This window comes from Columba livia, chromosome 13, assembly GCF_036013475.1.
Source record: "Columba livia isolate bColLiv1 breed racing homer chromosome 13, bColLiv1.pat.W.v2, whole genome shotgun sequence".
Taxonomy (NCBI): Eukaryota; Metazoa; Chordata; class Aves; order Columbiformes; family Columbidae; genus Columba; species Columba livia.
In genome coordinates, this window is record NC_088614.1 from 12,549,507 (window position 1) to 12,563,680 (window position 14,174).

The 14,174-nt window shown below is 43.2% G+C and overlaps 1 protein-coding gene across 3 annotated transcripts in view; it reads left to right on the plus strand.

The window, feature by feature from the left end:
- The window catches only part of RANBP10 (RAN binding protein 10), a 67,171-nt gene that overhangs the window by 1,078 nt on the left and 51,919 nt on the right, over window positions 1–14,174 (plus strand). For all 3 annotated transcript variants that reach the window (XR_010465971.1, XM_065029143.1, XM_021301400.2), the window contains exon 2: window positions 12–123. Coding sequence is in view for 2 of the 3 variants with exons in the window: in XM_065029143.1 (XP_064885215.1) it covers window positions 12–123 (112 nt within the window). In the remaining variant the exon portion in view is untranslated. The remainder of the gene's footprint in view (window positions 1–11; window positions 124–14,174) is intronic.

Below are 14,174 nucleotides of genomic sequence, written 5' to 3' on the forward strand. Positions count from 1 at the left end.
TTCTTTCCCAGGTCACGGTAAAAATCACAAAGATGCTGCCTCAGTCCGGGCTACACACCCCATCCCTGCAGCCTGTGGCATTTATTATTTTGAGGTGAAGATTGTCAGTAAAGGTAGAGATGGGTAAGTGCCTTATTTCTGTTCAGTGATCGGTGATGTGATTGAGCAGTTCTGCTCTGCTCTGACCGCCTTTCCGGAAGGGTTAGAGGTCCCGTGGCCGTCGGGTGGAACAGGCGGGTCCATCACAGGGGAGTTATATTCTCTTGGTTAATAGAGGTAAATGTGGTAGAACGCACTGGAAGTGGAGGCACTTACACAGCTGCTCTCTGTGCTGTTTGATGTGGGCAGTTTTTAAAATGTAGGAAACTTTGGGTCTCTGGTGCAATTTAAATTAAAGTAGTTTTTCCTCTTGCTAGCTAGGTCTGGTCACTCTGATTTCTGGAATTATGAGGCCTCAGAAGTGGAGTGAAATAGAAAGGAGGAACCTTGAACTTAATTTTGGACTGTTAGAGAGATATTTGTGTGGAGCAGAGTATTCCTAGCCGCGCTTGAGCACTGGAAGGAGAACTTCTGAGAGTGTGTTTCTGAAACCCCGTAAGCATGATCAAGGAAAAGATATTGAAAGAGAAGGAAATGAGGTGATTGTGAACATAAACTAGAATCTGTGCTATTTCTGTCATCTATAGTCTAGGACCTGAACTTGGACTCGTGTCATTGTGTCAAGATAGATTGCACCATGGAGTTTTGTGACAGAAAGCAACTGTAGAAGCTTGTGACACTGCTGCCACCAAAATGCTAAATATGAGAAGGTTTTTCCCAGCCAGTAGTAATATTTAATACCGTAGGCTGTTGTGGAGGCTGCGTTTGCCCTGTCAGTCAATACCATGAACAGCAGCAAGTGGAGGAGCTGCAGAAGCAGCAAATCCTGTTGGTAGTGTTTGGTGCAGCCGCCCTTGCCTGGGCAGCACCGCGGTGAACTGAACTGGCAGCAGGTTTTGCATCTCATCCAGTCTTGTCACCGTATTGGGCATTATTTGGATCAAAAATGTAACTGAACAAGGATGTACAAGGAGTTCCTTTAAAACCATATTCATGATGTTGGGAAATGTGGGAAAGCAATAAAAGGGCATCGCCAACAAAGTCTGGGTTTCTACTGCTAGTGTAGATTTCATTTTTAATCATCTTAAAGGTATTATCAGCCTGCTGTGTGTATGTGTTTGGCATTTTTTGTTGCTAAAGGATGAATATCATAGATACAACTGTCCAGAAGGGAAAGCAGCACAGGAGAAGGTATTGAGTGGAATTAATACATCCAGTCCTTCAAGAATAACATTTGAACTCTGGCCAGCTTAGGGGTCTTAGGGAAGTGCAGCAAACACTCCTACCGGAAATCAAGTTAATAATTTGTAACTGTTGAAATATTCTGCTGTCATTGTTGAGATCAGAGGTGGCCTGTTTTTAAAGGGACTTGCAAAATATCTCGAATTGTTCTGCATTTAGACCTGTGATAACGATTGGGTTATCTGTGCAGAGGTGGATGCTGGGCTGAATGCTTTACAAATGCAGGGAAAAGACCATCCTTATTCTTTGAGTGCACTGATGTGGTGATTAACTGCTTGTCTCTGTTTCAAAACCCCGCACTTGATTAGTTTATGTAACTACTAAAATTAAAGTAATTTACAGTGAACTTCAAGACCATTTTCCAAAGAAATGACATTACGAAAGGTCACTGAACAGCACTTAATCCTTACTGTGTTCTAGATGAATCTTACAGGGACATAATAGAATTTACTGCTTGTTTCCCAAGATCAATTTTCTATATTAATAGGCCGTTTTTGTTTTTACTCTATTCTATAATTACTGTTTCCAGGAGCACTTTCAATGATATGGAACCGTGCGTATTATCACAGCAACGTGAACACGCGATGTTGATGGCTGCGATCTGCAGTCAGGGCACCGGGGAGCCTTTGGGAGCCTCTCTGGTGGCTCAGCCACTCCCGTGCCTTGTCTTTCTTTTCCTGGTAGAGAAGCTCTGGTTTTTACCTTGCACACTGTGGTGCTGGGGATTTGTAACTGTGAATTAATATTGTAGCTGCTGCCCGTCTGTCACTGAAAAAGATGTTCTTGTGTGTCTCATCTTTGATAGCTTGCAGTCAGCCCGTTGGAGGCTTGGTATGTTGTAATAGTGAACAGTGGCAGATACATTTTTGTCTTAGGAAGCTTTCCAGTGTTTATGACACCATGGTGGCTTCAGCTTAGAGGAATCAAAGTCCAGAAGTCTAAAGAAAGGATTGGAGGGAATGAAAGGGAGTTTTCAAGTGGTGTAAGTGGTAAAGCATGTCCCTAGGAATGCAACTGGAAGCTCTTCAGCAAGGGGAGAGGAAGAATCCTTCTGAGCTCATTTCCAGAATCAGTACTTGTGGTGTAAAGTCTCTGCTCTATAGCTGGAGTTTAAAATGTGAGTGACTCACAAAACAAGACTTACTCAAAAAATCCTGTGGAACAAATTTGAGGAGTTCTGATTGATATCTTTTTCTCAATAACTCGAAGGTATTACCTTTCTGTGCTAATAAATTGTTAGTCTAGTGCTCCATGCTGTGGTTAGGTGCTGACAGTTGCTAATAAACAAGAGAATCTAAGGTTGCAGGTAAGAAGTGGGATGGAAGCTCCCAGTGGCTTTTACTGGAGGTGTAAGAATTCTGAAGCTCACATGAAGGCTTTTTGCAGCCTGACAGAGATGTTGCCCATATATGATGTGCTGTGGTAAGACGGTTCTTGAATTGGCGTGAGACAGTGTCAGTTCTGGCTTGATGGTGTCTCTTTGGTAGAGAAATCTGAGCTGTTGAGACAACTGAGGGATCAGCATCACCTTTTTACCTCCTCAGCCCTATGAAAGTAACAGAAGGGAGGTGATTTAAATCCAGTATGCTGTGGTTTTCTCCTTTGTTTCCTCGCACCACATTGTATCCTAGCAGTAAAAACAAACACCCTCCCCTCACCCCGTTTTTCAGGCAGGTTACCTCTCTGCTCCGTTTTGCAAAGCCCAGCATGAAGGAAGATGGGGGGACTGCAGCAGCACGAGACATGAGTTGGTTTAGGCGGCCACAACACAGCATCTGCAGCCGTGCACTTAAGGAACTGTTCAGATTTATCAGCATTTCTTAACTTTGGATCTTCCACTGCTCATGCACTGAGATATAACTACAGTCCTTTGAGTTGAAGAAGGATGATTGAGACCTACTTTTAGCTGAATGGTGGTCTTTTCTTGTCCTGGTGGTTTTACTCTTTCATTGATAAGAGGTCATGTTTATTTACTGGGGTATTTTTTTGTTTTGTTCTGGGAGAGGGAGGTTGAGTAACGTGTAACAAACCAGATCTGTCAGTAGATTGATCAGTTGTTTGTGCTAATATTCGTTTGGGAAGATGGTCCTTATCCTCAGTGAGTAGAGGAGAATTTAGTTTGCTGTCTCTAGTTCCAGCCCTCTTCTCACCTCCTTGTCTGTGCTGAACACACAGGGAGTGGTTCCACAACACTTGAAGATGATACAAGTTCAGATTGTGGGATTCTGCCCTTCCCTTTGCCTTGTGTTTCTGTGCCTTCCCTCCTGCTGACAATCTGTAACGCAGTCCTGTGGTGAGCTGGTTCAAGGAGATAACTGTCTGAAAACTGGCCGCATCAAAATAATTATGATGATTTCATCTGTTGATGTCACTGTCAGAAATTGCTGTCTTTTTATTTTTTTTGAATTGAGGACACTTTTTAGGGTTCTGCTTCCTGATGTGTGTTGAAGGAGAGTAAATAAAGGGATGAGCTGAGCTGGGAGGGGGAAGGGTAGGATTGCAGCAACCCTCATTTGGTTCCATTCAAAGTGTTCTTGAACAGTTTTGTCTTAAGACTTGCTGAGTAATTAATTCCCGAGTCATTGTGTGCGCGTCTCCTGAGTGTTGTCAATTGGAACAAAAGGACAAGAGGCAATGGGTCACAAGTTGTGCCAAGGGAAATGCCAGCTGGACATAGGAAAGAATTTTCCTTGTGAAAATGGTTAAGCACCAGAATAGGATGCCTGGAGAAGCTATGACACCTCTGTCTTTAAATTTTCCTGGTCAAGGCCTGGTATGACTTCCAGAGTTACTTATGCTTTGGGCAGAAGGAAGAAGAAGGAAGGCCCCAAGGTCCCTTCCAGTCCAGGTCTTTCCATGGTTCTCTGCATGGCTTGGTTCCAGCATTCCTCAGATGAGCAGACTGTCAGAAGTGTGTGCGACTCTTAGGTTCCTGAGCTGCCACAAATAACTCCTGCTTTTATCACCATGGTGTTCGTAACAGTTCAACCTTAACTATATTTGAAGCACTGGGCTCTTATCCTCTCTCTGAAATACATGTTGCTGTTTGCTGTTGATTTGTCAGCACATCCCACAGCTTCTGTTTCCCCATTAGATGTTCTCTGCTTGGTAAACAGGAACAGCATAAGACTCATTGGGGCAGGGCAGTCAACCCACAACTTACAGGCTGCTGTGACTCAGGAGGACAGGTCATTTTTGTTGTCCTCATTACGCTGGGGCAAGGTGGATTGTCTCATGGGTGGCAGTGCTTGCTCCTGACTGCTCTTTCAGTTTCCTGACCTGTTTTACCTCCCCGAGCTGTGCAGTGAGTTGTGATGGAGTGTGACTGGGGAGGACATCCCAGCGGCCAACCCTGACTGTGTGTGGATTCCTGATTCTAGCAGAAGTCACCTGTCCTGCAGCCCCTTCTCCATTTCTGAGCTCCTCCTGAGAAAGGCAGCGAAGCAGCCTGCGGGTTGCCTTGGCAGTGGCAGTTTGCTGTCAGCAGCTGTCTTTCCTGGTCACTGTCTGGTTTTGAACAGTGTCTCACTCATGGCTGCTCTGGCGTTCTGCAGCAGCTCTGACCTCTCGCTGCCCGTCCACGGCGGCTCCGCGTGTTCTGTGCAAACAGAGCGCGTGTGGTCTGCAGGCAGAGAGGTGCCAAGTGGCTCAGCCCTTTGTGCCAGGGGAGCCAGGCGGTTTCACGAGGACTTTGAGCTGTCTCGGGAAGGCTGCTGAAAGAGCCAGTCTAAATTTTCTTCTTGCCATGATTTTTTTCCCTTTGTGCCAGCACTAGTGACTCTGTGATGAGCTGGATCATGTTAACTGTTCCTTTTGCTGGATCATTCCTCAGTACGGTGCTTTCTGTGAGTGTAGTGGGGAAGATGAGACCCAGATGGGCAGAAGAAGGAGGGTGGGGAAGACATGGGCAGGGCTGTTTTGGTAACTTCACACGACTGGCTTGAACTGTTTGATGGTTGCTTTGAGATGTGCATCCTGTTGTCCAGCACTAGTGTAGGTTGTGGGCATTTTTCTGAGAGAGGAAGGAAAGACTCCTTGGAGGAGAGCAGCCAAAGAGCTAATCTAGCTTCATCCACACCATAGTTTATTTATAATAAAATTTTCCTTTAGCTTTCTCACACAAGTGCACCGTATCTGAGACTTAAAAATAACTTAGTGTATCTCTTAGTGAAAAAGAAAAATAAAGGTCAGACGTATTGGTTGTTCAGCAGTCTTTACATTAGGAACAAGTAATCTCCCCCTCTCTTCCTTGCTTATGTTTCTCCTTGCCAACTTTCCATTTCACTTCAGCATATGGTGTGATTGCTCTTTGAAAAGCCTTTCACTCGTGTGCTCTAATGGTTTCCAGATGCTGATAGAAGCGTGTCCATGCAGAGCTCTGATGTCGGTGGCTTTAGGGGCACGTTGTCTGTGTGTGTCCGTCGGCTGGTTACGCTGCGAACACCTTAACAGTGTCGTGTGTGTCTGGATGTGGCTGTGGGGAAGGACAAGGAATATTCTGGGGCAACTGAGGATTTCTAGTGTCTGCACGTGCTGTGCGATCCCATATTTGTATCTGATAAGCCTGTAAATAATTTATTTCCTCCCCCTTTTTATTTTTTCCATCCTGGTTTCCAAGAATCCCAAACCAGCACAGAGAGCAGGTTGTTCTTCTGTTTGCAGGTATGTCTGCATACTTGAATTTATGCTGTTCCACAGACATTCATTTAAACAAACCAACACACAAATAAATCCCCCTGAGTAGGTTCATTAAACAGTTTGCACCTTGTTCCCATTTGCAAACAGTTTAACCTGGGCGAGTTTCGCCTGCTCAGCCACTGACTGACTGAGCTTCTGTGCTCCGCAGTGTAGAGACGCTCTCATTTCTGTGGAGGTTACTCTTCAGCTGATGGCATCTCATGAGTTATTTTTATGTAGTTGTTCTCCTAAAATCTTGCGAAAGGGATTAATATTGAGGGCAGCTTTTTCAGTGTAAGGCAAGTTGTGAGGTTGGAATATCTGACTTGCAGTTGGTAACTCTTTGTTTAATTGCTTTTTTATTTTGTAAATCAATGCAGTGGAAAGTGAAACTTGGTGCTTTATAGCAGTATCATGGGCCCATCCATTGTAATAGTAGAATATAAATGTTTCATTAAAATAATTTGTGAAATTAGGAAACAAACCTGAAGTATTGGTGGCGATGTGTGACTTTTTTGCTTGTGATGTGGGCACTTAGGTGTGTCTGAAGTCTGTGATCTCCTACGTTTCAGTGTGTGATATCTTCTTTTTCTCTGTGGTTTTTGTGTGTGTTTTGTGGTTTTGTTTTGTTTTCTTCCAGTTAGAGTTGGGACATTTTGAACAGTAAAGAAGAAAAAATTCAGCAAAAGTGTGGGTTTTTTTTTTTTCTCCTCCTTCCTCCCTATTTTGCTATTTCTGAGTATGTGTTATAGGAAAGGTAGGAATATAGCAAAAGTCAGCTCTTGCAACATCACCTGAACATCTTTAGAATGTATTTAAAGCATAATTATGCTTCAGCTCTTCAGAATATGTTTACACTTAATAACTCGAATAACAGAATAATGAGAACTGATTATTTAAATGTTCCAGGCTTATAGATCTAAGCAATTCTCTGTTTAATAATTAAATTGTGTGAGTTGCGTAACATTTATAGAGCAGAAACTTTTTTTCCTTCACTCGTGGAGCTCTGGGATGATGAGCTGCTAAAGAATTTATCCGTACTGTGAAGCTCGACTCCTTTTCTTCAGCTCTGCCACTGCCCCTGAGAAGCTGAATTAACCGTGTTACGTTGACTGCGCCGCCAGATTCATTTTCTGAACTGCTTTTCCAGGAAAGGGGTTTACACTGTGCCTGTGGTATAAGACTGCACCTCTGTTTCCACAGGACACTTTCAAACCTAGAGATACGATCTTCTTGTTGACCGCTTCTTTGTGTCGATGCTCTCCACGTCTGGCTTTGTTCCTTCTCCTGAAAATGCCCCATGTGTAGATCTGCGAATTCAGCACGTGTTGCTTCCCCAGTGCTCTCCCCAGCTCTCTGGCTGTTTGGTATTGTTTTAAAGAGAAAGTATTCTTGTTTCATAAATACATCCGTCAAAACTTTCTGTGTGTTACTTTTTCTGTAATGTGTTTTCCATGTTACAAAATTGTGTAAATATTGCTGTTAGTTTTTTTCTGTCATTTAATGAAAACTTGTGTTAGCAGGTAAATCCTCCTTTCATAAGAATAGTTAGTACCAGTTTCCCGATTGAAGCCTAAACCAGAGCAAATCAGCCTGTTAAGGTGAGAGAAGCAGCCACCTGGCAGCAGAGTGTTTTCTTCTGGTTTGGGTCTTGCATTTGTATTGTTCCATTTGTGTTGTAGTGGAGAAAACCAGAACCTGAGCTGCTGTTTGAAACTGACTGTTGTGATGGATCAAAATGCAAGATTAGGCTACGGTGTGGAACTTGCAGCTTCTGCTTGTCCTCTTTTCGATGCTTTTCTATTAGATATTTCCAGAACCTCTAGTGTCTGTCTTTGCTGATTTCTCGGCTTTGTTCATGCCTGGGAAAATGGCCCGTTGCTTAGACTGGCAGTCAAACAATCTTAAGCCCATTCAGTTGTGGAAACTTTTAAACTTCTCTAACATGTTGGATAAAAATTTTCAGCAACTTGCACTTGCAAGTGAGGTTTGTTAATCAGCAGGACGAACTGAACAAAATTCCTACTTGTTTGGTTGGGTGTAGCCGGAATAAATAATCAGAGAATTAATGTCAGTAATGCTTTATGCTGTTCCCAGAGTGAACGCACCATTTGCCACTGACATGGTTTATGTCAACTTTGTTGAATTCCAGTTGACTTAGAGAACAAGTCAGCTGTCAAGAGTGAAAAATCTAAAGCTGGAAAACTAACTTGGCGGGACACCAGGCTTGGGGTGCAGTTGGTCCTGTTGGATGTGATGGTGCTTGTGCCAGGTGGAGAAGTTGGTTATTGTGGCTGGATCCTAGCGGTGATTTTATAGGCTTGCATTATGCCTTTTCTCTCCTAAATAGTGTTCAAGTCTTCAATCTCTGATTAGTGTTTTCTGTCTTTCAGCATTCCTCCATATATTCTTAATACACATCATGAATTTTTCCCTTCCTGAATGCGGCCCAGAAAAGGGACAGACTTGACCGTTTTGTGGCTGGCAGATGGGAAGATGGGAGATGGGAAGCTGACACCTTCATCTAGCAAAAAGAGTTTTTATTCTTCCTTTGCAGTTTTGTCGGCATTTAGTCACAAAGAGACTGAGAAGATGTGTTAAGTTACCAGATCAGTGCCTCTCGGTTTTGTTCTGCTCACTCACCTTCTCTTCTGTGCTCTTTGGCTTTTGGAGCTTCCCCGCCTCTCTAAGGGCTGACGTGCAGTGGACTCCTCCGTGCCTCGGGATGCTTGTAGCTCTTTTTAGTGAGCTCTCACGAATTTTATTTTCTTGCCTTTATCTACTTCTTTTCAGCCTTGCGTTATTTGTCTTTACTGACCTCTGCTTGGGGAATTGGGATTCTTTCTGGAGCCTGTCAGTGCTATTTCTGAAGCACTGTTACAGGACAGCACAATATCCACGAATAAACCCAGAGCTGCTTCCACTTTAGAGATTCACTATATTCCATTATGAAGTAGTTTGAAAATAAATATTATTAGACTGAGGAATCAGAGGCAGTTGGAATCCAGTATTTTATGTACCATAGGCAATTTATTTTAGACAGATATAACTTGTTTTTTCACTGCTTTAAAGAACATGCTCCTTCCCCCACCTTAACTGCAACAATGTGGTTTCAGGTGGTAAATTGATACGGGTTATCACTTCTCTCCACTCTTAAAACCTGGCATGAAGTCAGGGCCCTCCACAGACAAGAAGAGTGATAGTTCAGGGCTTTGCACAAGAGACTCTGAAAGTCTCTGAAATGCCACCAGTGTGATGAGGTGTATTATTAATCTCTATTTCAGTAATCTAGCTTGATTATTTTAGACTGAACTGTGTGTGTTGGAGGAGTGGGGTGCATGATAGCTGGGAGGACAGGATTCCTACCAGATAGGTGTGGCTATTAGGAAATAATGGCAGGATGCAGTAAGGCTTTGAATCACAAACTCTTCTCTGGATGAGAGGAACATCCCGTGTTTCACTCATGGCTGAGCTGGGTGCTTTGGTCTTGGCTCAGCCACGTAATAAAATGCCAATCCCAGGAATTTCTACCACATGTTGGTGGTATTGTTAGTTCACCAACTGAGCAGGAAATGACTGATTCATTGGAAGTCATGGCCTACAAAACAGATTATTTAGTGTCTCTATTTTTAACTCGTTGAGTTTGGGCCTCGGTGTATCTCAGCGTGTGGGAAGGAGAGACACAGCGTCGGGTGTGGCACCATAAAGAAGAGTTCTGGGCCTGGGACCATTAGGTAGCCAACCGATCCTAAACCAATGTGGTTTTCCACCTTCGTTTCCTCAGCTTTCAGATGGGGTGGATTTTCTGTGCTCTCTAGGCAAACTTCACAGGCACGTGGAAGCAGAGTGGTATGGGGTGTTTCACCATCCTGACCTTTCAACAGGTTAAGAAATAATTAGGGAAACTATAATATCTTTCCCGTCATGGCAGAGCCTTAATAAATCTGCTCTGCTAATTGTCAGAACTGGCATTTGAGATAAGTACACTTTTTAAGTTTCTTGGAGAAAGTCTTGTAACTTTTTGGGTAAAGAAATACTTCTTTGTTTAAAGTATACTGCCCAGGTCCAGTTATGACCATGGACTAATTGCTTTCTCCCTCCTTCTGCCCCACCTTTATTTATTTTGTGTATAGCAATGCTTCCCAAGTGCTGGGTGCTTTCCCGGCGTTCAAAGGGAGATGTTCTTTGCTCCTGGGATCCCTAAAACTGCAGAATATAAAGTACAGGTATACATGAGTTCTGTTCTACCCAACCAGTTCTTCATTCCAGCCCTTGAAAAGCCAAATAGATGTAAGGACTGGAATTTCAGCATTAGCTGCTTGCTGTCAAAGGGCAGGTTTGTTCTTAAGTTTTTCTGCTGGGTTCATGAGGATTTTTGTGGGTTGCTCACACAAAGTAGCTTTAGACTAGCCAAAAAACTTAGGTTGACTTTTTGGCAGGATCTCTGGGTGTCATGTTTGTTCTGAAGAAACGTATTTGACTGGAAGTATTGCTTGTCACATGAGTGGATTTGCCTTCTGGGGACAAACCAAACGCAGCCATCACTGTGTTCTCCTACTTGTATGACAGTGATGTTTAAAACAACCTCTTCAAGAGATCCCTTGGTTTGAATTTAGTTTAGTCAAATACTGCTGCTCCTGTGAAATAACTTTTCTTGTAGCTTTTTGGATAATTTCTGCCCAGTGACAGTCACATTGGGTCTGTCTTTTTTTAAATGCTTTTTGGCAGAGTCAGTGCATCTGAGATTTTTGTATCTTTATGAGTTAAACTTTAATTCAGACGTACAATCATTGTTTTGGCTCCTTCTGTCTGTCTTTTTTTGGCAGAAGCAAAAAAAAAATTACATATACAAATTAAACTTGCAACATTGGAAATATCTGCACTGCACAATCAGCCACATGAGTTCTCTCAGGAGGCAGAAGTGAATTCTGTCCTATTTAAACATCCCTGTGCTGGGGAAACATATGTGCTGGTGTTTGCTGCTGAAGTGCTTGGGAACTGGGGGGAGGGAACCAAAAAGCCTTTTCTCTTAGAACTTAATCTGGTCATGGTGCTGTAAGATCTAGAGGGGAAAATGTTGGCAGTCCTGCTGGTTGTGTGCTGGAGCATCTTCTGGCATGAGGGTTTACAGCCAAGGTCTGTTCTTCATCTGTGGTGGTTGGGGAGAGCTGGTGTGTGGATAAAAGAGGCCGAGCTGATGTTGTGACAGGTGGTAAGTGTGGCTGATTCAGTCCATTCAGATTTGAAAAAGCAACCAGTAGTGACGGGGCAGGACGGAGGTGCAGTAGTCCTGGAAAAATCTGGTGCTATGGTAACTGCCGAGGCTGCTGGTAAGTGGAAATGACTTGGGATTGAATCACTGGCATGTGTCTGCGTTTATTTTTGTCTGTCTGCTCTATTTGGAATTGATCTACTGATGCAGCATTTTTGAAGCTTCTGATCTGGAGTGGGGGGCAGTTCCCAAGTAGTCAGTGCTCACTGCTGAGAAGGTGGTTTTAGGAGGTTGCTTTTGCCTGGCATTAATCAAGGTATATATCTTATGTATGATGGATAATGGATTTAAATGGATCATCACCCAAAATCCTCAAAAAATTCTCTTTCTTTTTTGTTCCCCCCATTTGGAAGTGGGTGCTGATGTTTCTTACATTTCTTGTGTACTGCTGTATCAGTGCTTCACTTGCTGTGCCTCATCTTCTAAGAGGCTCTTTGAATCCCTCAAAAAGGACCTCAGATAATGGGCACCCCGTATGGTATCCATCATCACCCGAAACCTCCAGAAACAGGAATGATGCAGAATATAGATATTTATGTTGAATGATATTGAGTATTATAATTTATTCATTTAAAAAACCCAGGCAGTAGGTTGTGCTTGATGATGCGCATCAGTATTGTTTAACTAGTTTTGAATTTGTTGTATGTGCAAAACTGGTTTGGAGCATTTGGAATCAAGGAAGTGAGGAGCCGTTCTGCACCAAGACGTTCAGAAAGCAGCCGAAGCTTTTCATGGTGGAGGAGTTGAACATGAATTTATTTTTTCTCACTTTTCAAGAGAATAGAGCAATTTTTTTTCCTGTTTTTTAAATTTAAATCTGAGACTTTGTAGATCTCCAAGCTCATTTCATGTGTCACTTCTGATACATTAATTTATAGTAGCTAGCATCTTCTGAAACAATAACCAGCACTCGAGTATGTGACATTTTGAAGTTCAGGCTGTACGTGTAGGCTGTGGAGTTGAAACCCAGCATGGTGAGAGAGTCTTATTTTATTTTAGGTTGTCTGCAAATTCTGCGTATAATTCTACGGTCATTATGATCTTATTTTTAAAGTCTGTCTCAAGCTTTACATGGGAGCACAAGTTGAAGAGCAAAATTTTGTGAACCAGGAAGCCTTGTGGTCATGTTCGATTTTTTTCCTTTCCCAGTGACACATTTCCATGGTAGTGTGTATCTAGATTAAAATGTAATCTTAAATTTAGAATTTCTGGATTTGTTGTACTTTCTTTTTTATGAAAATACAAGCTTCTAGCCCTAATTTGAAACTGTGTTGTCTGAAAACGGAAAGATGCTGTTCTATGCGTTTTTACCCTTAGTTATGTGCATGGGATTTGCTGCAATACACAAAGGAGGGAGGGTGAATCTGCATAGAAAATAATAAAGCTAAGCAGGATAAGCTGAAGTGGGAGATGACCTATTTTATCCGAGTTCAACAATTACGTTATTTCTTGAAATATCCAACAGTTTGTTCAGTATTGCCACCCTTGTGGTCTCAATGCAGTGCGAGGACCCAGCGAGGGATGGGGACGGAGGGGAAGCCATCAAATGCTGCAGCCAGCATTCTCATAAAACTGCACCAAGGTGTGCAGAAGTGGTGTCCGCCCTCTCTGTTCAATTCCAGATGTGCTAACATCAGCAGAAGTAGGGGCAGAGGAACAGGCAAGCACCCTCGGGCTGTTTGCAGGGATGGAGTTGCCCAGGGGAGCTGTGCTGTGTGATGCTGGACCTGATGCTGGACCTGATGCTGGACCTGATGCTGGACCTGATGCTGGACCTGATGCTGGACCTGAGGAACCTGACAGCACCGAGGAGACAAAGTGGCCGCAGTTTTACCGAGTTTCACCCTCAGCTCAGCCAAAAGGATCAGGACATAAGAAACATTCCTTATGCTGAGATGTGTGTTAAACAAAATTTGGCAGCTGCCAGTAAACCCGAGAGGTCTTTGTCTCGCTGATGCGAGCAGGGGAAGGTGGTGGGGATTGTTCTGCTAGAGTAATTTGAGCGATTTGCTCCTCGACAGATTTTTGCGGGGTGTTTTCAGGTCTGCCGGAGTCAGGACCAAGCTCTCTGGTATTGTTGCACCAGGCTTAGATGATGCCTTTGTTGTGTGTCCAAACAATTTGGGTCCTTGAATCACAGCTCCCTTGAGGCTCGAACAGTTGGCAGAGGTGATACTTCTGATGTATTGCTCTGAAGCAATGCAGACCTGGAATGTAGCTCTAGCTGTGGCCTGTGATCCCGGCTGCTCATGCATGTAGTTGAAAATAAATGGGAACAGCAAAATCACCATGTAGCAAGGAGAACTCAGTAGCAGCAGGGGGTTCCAGACTCAGCAGGAATAAGAAAACTGAAATACTAATGAGCGTGCTGACTTATCTGCCGAGGTGCTAAGAAGGTGGTGAGGAAGAGCCAGAGCACTCTGTGCAGATATGAGGAGGAGAAATCTTCAATATTGTGCCAGGAAGGCTGTAAACATGTCCTTAAAATTCAGTTTATAAATGTGTGTGTATCGCGTGACTGTGAGGCTAAATTTTTAGATGCCATAAATGACTGCTTTGGAAAGGCTGGTCAGGAACTCATGAGAAAGGATGTCACTTCTGACTCATGCTCCGAGCAGTGCACAAAATGTTTACAAAAAATGTGTGTTTATAAGTTGCTCTGCAACACTGACCACAAGTACTCATGTTTAATGTCCTTTGAGAAGCACTATACAAAGGCTGCCATTTCAATGTTCATAAATTTAAAAAAAAAAGCCAGAAAACAAACCTATCTACATTGAAGAAGCTTGTTTAGGAAGAGTTAATAAAGAAGATACAATCATAAGGGTAAAATGCTTCCAAATGGTGTGGAGAGTAAGGAGAGACACATCATGTTGGACCGTCA